The sequence below is a fragment of the Anabas testudineus genome, chromosome 2, assembly GCF_900324465.2.
Source record: "Anabas testudineus chromosome 2, fAnaTes1.2, whole genome shotgun sequence".
In the NCBI taxonomy this organism is placed as follows: domain Eukaryota; kingdom Metazoa; phylum Chordata; class Actinopteri; order Anabantiformes; family Anabantidae; genus Anabas; species Anabas testudineus.
Genome location: NC_046611.1, coordinates 10,459,578 through 10,467,060, shown reverse-complemented (window position 1 = coordinate 10,467,060; position 7,483 = coordinate 10,459,578). Strand labels below are relative to the sequence as shown.

Below are 7,483 nucleotides of genomic sequence, written 5' to 3'. Positions count from 1 at the left end.
TGCAAATATTTAAATTAAATGACCTCAAATGACAAAGAACCACAGCAGAAATAACTGTGATCTATAACAATAAGCAAACGTAGGTGGCAGAAGTAGAAAGATCTTGAGGTTGAACAAGCAATGAAGCACACAGCATTTCAGTGGATATAATTAAACTTACAGCTCTTTCTAAACCCCTTCCTGCTAATTAAACACCATGCTGCCCTTCAAAGTACATCTAATTTACATTACATTTACATATGCAAATTTTTAATTACATCCACCTAATTACAGTATTTGCTGGTTCATCTGTCATTGAAAGGAGGCCAAGCAATGCAATGTGTGTGTGTGTGAGAGAGAGAGAGAGAGAGCGAGAGAGAGAGAGAGAGAGAGAGAGAGAGAGAGAGAGAGAGAGAGAGTTGTGTGTTTCTTCCTACCTGTCAATCTGTCTGCATTTGTCTGCTGAACTGTCTCTCCAGCTCCGTCTATACACGTCTGCCTGATAGTGGAGCCGCTTCCATCAGCGTCAGCTCTGTTATTTCTGTGTGTGTGCGCGTGCATGTGTGTATGTGTCTCACATATCTCCAAGGGTAGCAACCAGGCAAAGCAAGGACGCCCCCAAACCCCTCTGGTTAATAGTGTGACAATTAGTTAGGTTTTGATGAACTATTTACTGTGATATAGGTTTTTTTTCTGCAAGTTAAATGTTCAAACACAAAATTCAGACGTTCTTGAGTGTCGTCGTGTTTATTGCTTACAAATAATGTAATTTGGTGTGAAGGAAAAAAAAGGGGAATGGGTTCTTTCTCCTGAAATTCTGCTGTGAGAAATGAGCAAAGAGGAAACAAAATTAAACGCAGCGAAGTGCACAGTTTCATCTTGGACTCCGTGTACCTTGTTTTTGGTCCACACTACTCTTTCACACTTTTGCATCAGAATTTCAGTTCAGGCATTGTGCACAACAGCTTAAAAACTCAATAGCAATTAAAATGATGAGGGTTTTATGCTAGCTCCTGTATTTTACCTGTTCTTTTTTATTTTGCATATCTAGTTTTCTTACCTCAATATTTCAGTTGATATTTTCTTTTTAAAATAAAGTAACAAGATGGTGGCAGTTAGTTTTGTATGATCCATGAACTATGTCTTGCTGTTAAAATGGCTGCTAGCACAGCTGGTATGAGGGCATTGAGATCCTGAAAGTGATATGGACAAAGTCAGGGGTGATATCTATCGACGGGTTGATGTAAGAATGAGTCCAGTCATACATCCTTTCTATAAATCTTTTATTCAATATCATTATTTTCTGTGTGTACAGTATACAATGGATTGGACACAAACTGTACAGTGCAGACAAACTCTGTTTGCATAATATGTATGTAAAGGTAACTGTACATTTACGGACAGACAGAAATCTCCTTTAAAATAGGCACCAGTCACATTTCGCTCTTGGTGCACAGCTAGCGTGGTTTGCACTAGTGAGATACAACAGGTTGTGACATGCGATGAGTTGATTTAATGGAACTTGCATTTGCAACTACTCCAGAAACCCTTGAATGTAAATATGTAATTCTTATCTAACTGTTCTGTCATTTCCAAACTGTAGCTTTAACTAGCTTTTGTTCCAGAAATGTCATCCTAGATATCTCAGACAAAACCTGAACATTTTGGTCACCCATCAACTCACACGAGCTCTTAATGGAAGTGAAAGGGAGGAAAAACAAAGTAACAAAGATTTGATTTAGTCTGAGCAAAGAAGTTATTTTCTAACCTTGAGTGCATCAACAGTGCTAATGTGAAGTATGTCTTGTACTAACTTTGTATTGACTTAAAGTCAGTCTCCTTCATCTGTGTTTTTGTTCCTCTACACCTGCCCAACAGGTGTAAACCCAATTTAAAATTATTAGTGTATAAATGTTAGTGATTTTAAATAATTTTCAGTATTTTGTTTGATTAATGAAATAATTGATTCCTTCATTGGTCCCTGTTTTCCACTGCCACAGGGAAATAATTGCCTTATATTTGTGTGTAGAAATACAACAAAAGTCTCTGTAGCATCTCCACCAGCGCAAACCAGACAGAAATGAGCAAGAGGCAAAGGTTTACTAGTGCTACGCTGTAAATGTTTGAATTGTTTTGATAACACATTTCCTATATTACCACATGCATTACCCCCGTCAGCTTTCCTCTTTTAAAAACCATGCAACAAGTGGGAAACAGTCCAAACAGAGAGAGGAGGAGGTGGTGGTGGAGGTGGGGGTTGCAGAAGAGAAAAGAGGAGGTTGGGAATACGTTCTCTGGCTGCACGATTACAAAATGAGTAGCGAGTGAAAGCTAGCATAGTTACAGTGAACAGAAGATTGGGGATCAAAGGATAATTGAAAAGTAAAATAGGATGAAGAGCGCGTGTGTGGGATGAGAGTGTTCAGAGAAAGAAACAGCTGGGAGGAGAGCGCGTTTACTCTCTCGTTTCAGATTCAGATGTAATAAGGCAGACTTTTGTAAGAGGAATAAAGTGGAACGGGAGAAAGAAACAGCAAAGAAAACCTGAGGGAGACAAGCTACATCATGAGTCCAGTGAGAACCATTACACGTTCTTGTGCCTCTAAAGAGCACCTGCGCTGCAGTGGCCAGGTCACAAAAGCCTTTTTTGTCCTATTATGTCTCGTCTTGTGTCCATTTTGTGCCTTCGGATTTCAGAGCTACAGCTCATGCAGGGCAGAGTAAGATGGCTACATGTGGCTACCTGCCATGAGAAAATGAGTGGTACTTGTATGCAGAAATAAAAAGTGACCCAGGTTGTCATGATTGCTCGCTTCTAATTAAATCCACTGCTCTGTTCCTGTGCTGAGTCCGCTGTTAGATATCTCATAATTGTAGCCTTGGTACCTGGCTAACCACCAGTGGAGAGAAATCTCTCAGGAGACGCTGACAGTAATTGTGCATTCGTCGTTTTGAACCAGGAACTGTGATTACCAGCCTGGAAACACTATTGTAGCGTTGTCTTTGGTCAGTAGCCAGGAAACCAGGCCATTTTTCTCTGGCATCAACCATCATTAATTTTTGAGCATGTGTCACAGATCTTCAATAGCTGCTTTCACAGGATGTGAACCCTACTGCAACCTAACAAGCTGGGCTACTCTGTGGTTCCTTTTTCTAAGTTGATTTTATTCCTCTTCCAGCAGCGAGCATACAGTAGAACAAATTAGCTACTTGATAATCATTCAGCGGATGGCAGTCGCTGTCCTGGAGTCTCGTTCCCATTGTTGTTATCGCCTAATGGTTGCTCAGGCAAGTACAAAAACATCATCCCGCGAACTGGCATTAAAATGGCTTTTTAGAAATTGTCAGCTGAGACATGAGCAGCTGAGACTACAACACAGGAAACACTAAGAATAGAAAGGAGCTTTACAGACCTGATTGTCGGGTTTTTTTGTTTTTCTTACCTTTTTGCTAGTGACCTCTAGTGTGACACAACAACTAGTCAATAAATGTTACATCCACAGTTCTTTGACGTGAGACAAGCACAACATTGGTCAAAAGACGTCTCCCTCATCAGCACCGCCATCCCACTTTTCTCTTTACATCCGACAGGACAGAGCTGGAGTCAAGCATCACGAGTTTTGAGAATTTGGAAATCTTGGGTAAACCCTGCTGAGACTGAGGGAGGCTGAGCATTTAGCATAAATCTACAGCCACCCTGCATCTCACAGCTTGAGCTAGGCTGGGGATGAGAGGCACTCACATAGCAAGAATCTACAGCACAACCCAGCACAAATAACACTTCCTGATGAACGGACAGCAGTAATACATTTCCTACTTTTTGCAGTTACAGTTTGGTGACACCGAAACTTTAAATGCTAAACTTTAAAAGCATCATGAATCTGTAATTCTTTTCACACGTACTGTATTTAGATTACATTTTGTCCTTAATAAAACTCTTTTTTTTTTTTTTGTAATCATCAGTCTCAAACATCGAGCACATTAGACTGGATAAGTTCACATTTTGTGAGCACGAAGACAAGTAACAGCTAATGAGATCAGAGGGGGAGAGAAAAATGCGGTGTATGTGTGGAAAAACTCTGAGATATGCCAATTAGAAACACTGTGAGCTGTCTAGTACAGTATTTTCACAGTCTCTTCAGCTGCAGAGTGTATCCTCTGAACAACACAGCGGGACGACATTACAACACGTTGGAGCATTTGCGTGCAGCAGAGCCGTGTTTTACTTGCTACACAGACACACACACCTGTTGCCGAGGCTGGGGGACGCAGCTAATTTGTGCTAGTGCTTGTTTGATGTCAGAACAAGCGTGAGCATTAATCACGCGGACTTGGGTTTTGCTTTGGCTTGTTGTTTCTTTGTAGTTTGGGCAGTGTCAGTGGAGGTCATTCATCTTCAGAGATGAAGATGTGATAAAAATGCAAAGTGGTTATTTTGCAAAGGGGGATGCACAGTTTGTGTTTCATACTGAATATATTTTCTTGCGTGTGTCTGGCTCATTGTCACTGACACGAATATGAAATCTGGGATCACAGTATTTATATCTCCTTAGTGAAACGAGCGACTATCGCTGTAACTTTTTGAGGAGTTAATTGCCGTCTAGTCTTGCTGTTGAAGAAAGACAAGGATACAGAAAGCCTTGGTGTTGAACATGATTCAAGTCTAGAACAGATTGGTGCCATGTTGACTGTCACAGTGAGAGGGCGAAGCATGGGAATCTATTTGGTTTATTTTCATTTAATTTTCTGCCTTGTAGTTCTCCACGTTTCCCTCAAATCCTTATTTCAAGAGTTTGACTTGATGACAGCTTTATGTAACACCACAATCACTTTGTGCTATTTGTTTTTTTTATGGTTTTTCTATAGAAACCACATTTCTAATACTTTTTTAGAAACATAAACTGAGTTTAGAGGCCATTGTGCAGGCTTATGTAAAGCCACTATGTGGAACTTTAATTTTCCTTAATATGCTAAATCTGGTACATTACATCTTTTCTCATTATATACATTATACTTCATAAAGGTCCTTCTTGTCAACTAAACAACATCTTTTGTCAAAAATGTAATTTAAAGGAATGTGCATGTGAGTGGAGCTGATAGCTGATCTCAAACATACTGACACTCAGACTGCAACAAGTGCTGGAAAGTAACATCCTACTGTATACATTTACTCAAGGACTCTAAGTACAGGTTTGAGGTACTAGTACTTTACCTGAGTACTGTTTTCTACAAATCAAAGGTCAAAAAGTAAAAATAAAAAACTGTACTTTACATTTACTTGACAGTTATATTTAATAGTTTCCTCTAAATTGAGATAACAAAGCATTTGAGTCATTAGTATTTGCTCTGAACCCCTCAGATGCTTTTACTGAAATAACTTTGAGGCCCAACTGGGGTCAAATTGAATATCCAGTATTCTCACATAAAACAAAAAAAGAATAAGACAATTTAAAAAAAAAAAAAGCAAAAACATTTTTGCCTTCCTGTTTTGTTAATGATGTCAGGATTTAATCCCCTTCAAGGACCTGACCCCTCACTTGTAGACCACTGTGTGTTAGTGCACATTGATGCATCAGTATGGATTTAAAAATATTATAATTAACACTGAGATGGGCCATTTTCTGTATGTACTTTGTACTAGTAAGTAGATTTTAGTATTCTTCTTTGTGGTATTAGAATTTTTACTTATAGTGATGATTCTGAATCCGTCTAATCAGGTCCTTACCTGATCTGACTAGACCCGGTCTGGGTTCAAAAGAATAAAGTGGACCTCTGCGTCTCTCACAGTGCCTATTTTGTTGAATAAAGTCGGAAATGTTGAAATTCTACACATAGTGGCTTTAAAATCACTTACCCTGTTCCCTATTACCATCACTCCTTCTTATATTTTCAAGTACTTGGGAAGGCAACAGAAATAAAAACTACTACCAGACTCCTCGTGAGTGAGAACGCCATCTGATCGATGGTTTCGCCCTCCACACAATCAATACCATACAATATCTGCTGCTCCATGTAAACACTGACTGCTACCAGGCTGCGTGGACACCAGCCTGCCTCCTGCCCTCTCCACGATGCTACAAACAAGGAATTTTTGGAAATCCTTCTGGTTTCAGCTACACGCTGATTTAAGCAACGTCATTCTAAAAGCTCTCCATTCAAGTTACGCTCGTGTCAGCAATGTGGAAATAATAGTAGTTGTAAAGAGACAGGTAAAAAACGAAGATGACAGATGCAGAGGTAGAAACTAAAATCTGTTTTGTGCCTGTACAACAACGTAGCTCGATAATCACTAGTGCTTTGTGTGTGCAGAATAATATTCCACCTAACAAACTGATAATAAAGGAATACTGAAAAGACAAACATGCTTTAAGCTATGTGGTGTAAATAAGAACTCTCTCTCTTTATAACAGATATAGAGTATATGATCAAAATTAGAGACAGGTCAGCGGGTTTGTGTGCCATGTATGTAATGCACAGGGAAATTTTCAAGTACATGTCATTGTAAGCTTAGCACACAATGTCCTGTGCCAAACCTTAATCGATTGATGAGTAAGCATCCTCTGAATCATCAGTGTTTGCTGTTCTGTGTGTTGCGTCTGCTGATGTTTTTAATTTGTTCTTTATTTACTCGAAGATTGAATCCAAGAGGTCGATTTTTTGTGGGAATTGCGTGTGTGTGTGTGTATGTGTGTGTCTGTAGCCACCAGAGAGCAAGCATACCAGGCAACAGAAAACAGTACTATCAGGGAGGAAACAGAGAGCCTCATTCTTACAGATTGTCACAGAAAAATACCGGCGAATACGACATTTGTTCACATTTTTTGTTTGTTTTCTGTAATTTTTCAAGAAGTTGTTTTGTCTCCCACATGCCACAGTCCAAGTCCCAAAGTTATGTGGCCGGCATCGGCCCAGTTTCTTCCTCCTTTTCCCCCGCCACCAACAGCAGCACTCTGTCCCTCTGTCCCTTCCCTGTAGCGCCCGATCCGACAACAAGGACAGAGGTGAGGCGTGCAGCCCCACTGCTGACCAGTTAGTACTCTGAGCTGTTCTTTGATTGTTACCTTTTGTTGTAGTTTTGTATTTTGAGAGCGCAGCAGTGGGGCAAGTCTCTAGCTTTTTCTGGCCTCTGGTCGACCAGGGGGAGGGTAAAAGCAGGGGCGGGGTTATGTCTCCTCCTTGTCGGGTTTGTTGACTGGTTTGCCGCCATTCATGACCACCGGTTCGCTGGTTGTGCTTTTGGAAGGCGGCCCCCCGGCGAGTTTAGGCACCGCCTCCCCTACATCGTGCAACGAAGGCTCTCGGTACATTGCAACTAGAGGAGAGGAAGAAAAGGATGTGTATTGGTTGAAAGAGGAGGGAGGGCGAGAAGAGAGGCAAAAGGAGGTGATGGGAGGAGAGTGTAAGGAGGAGGAAGGGAACGTGGGCAAAAAAAACTTATGTCATTCATGGCTGAATAATAAAATTAGAGTACGAGAAACTCAAAATAAACCCTGGTTTTGATAAA

General features: G+C 40.5%; 1 protein-coding gene across 2 annotated transcripts in view; it reads right to left on the bottom strand.

Moving 5' to 3' along the window:
• Window positions 1–1,253: 1,253 nt before the first annotated feature.
• The window catches only part of LOC113164604 (fibroblast growth factor 14-like), a 50,928-nt gene continuing 44,698 nt past the window's right edge, over window positions 1,254–7,483 (bottom strand). For both annotated transcript variants that reach the window (XM_026363971.1, XM_026363972.1), the window contains exon 5: window positions 1,254–7,291. In XM_026363971.1, the coding sequence (XP_026219756.1) occupies window positions 7,143–7,291 (149 nt within the window). In that variant the 3' untranslated portion in view covers window positions 1,254–7,142. The remainder of the gene's footprint in view (window positions 7,292–7,483) is intronic.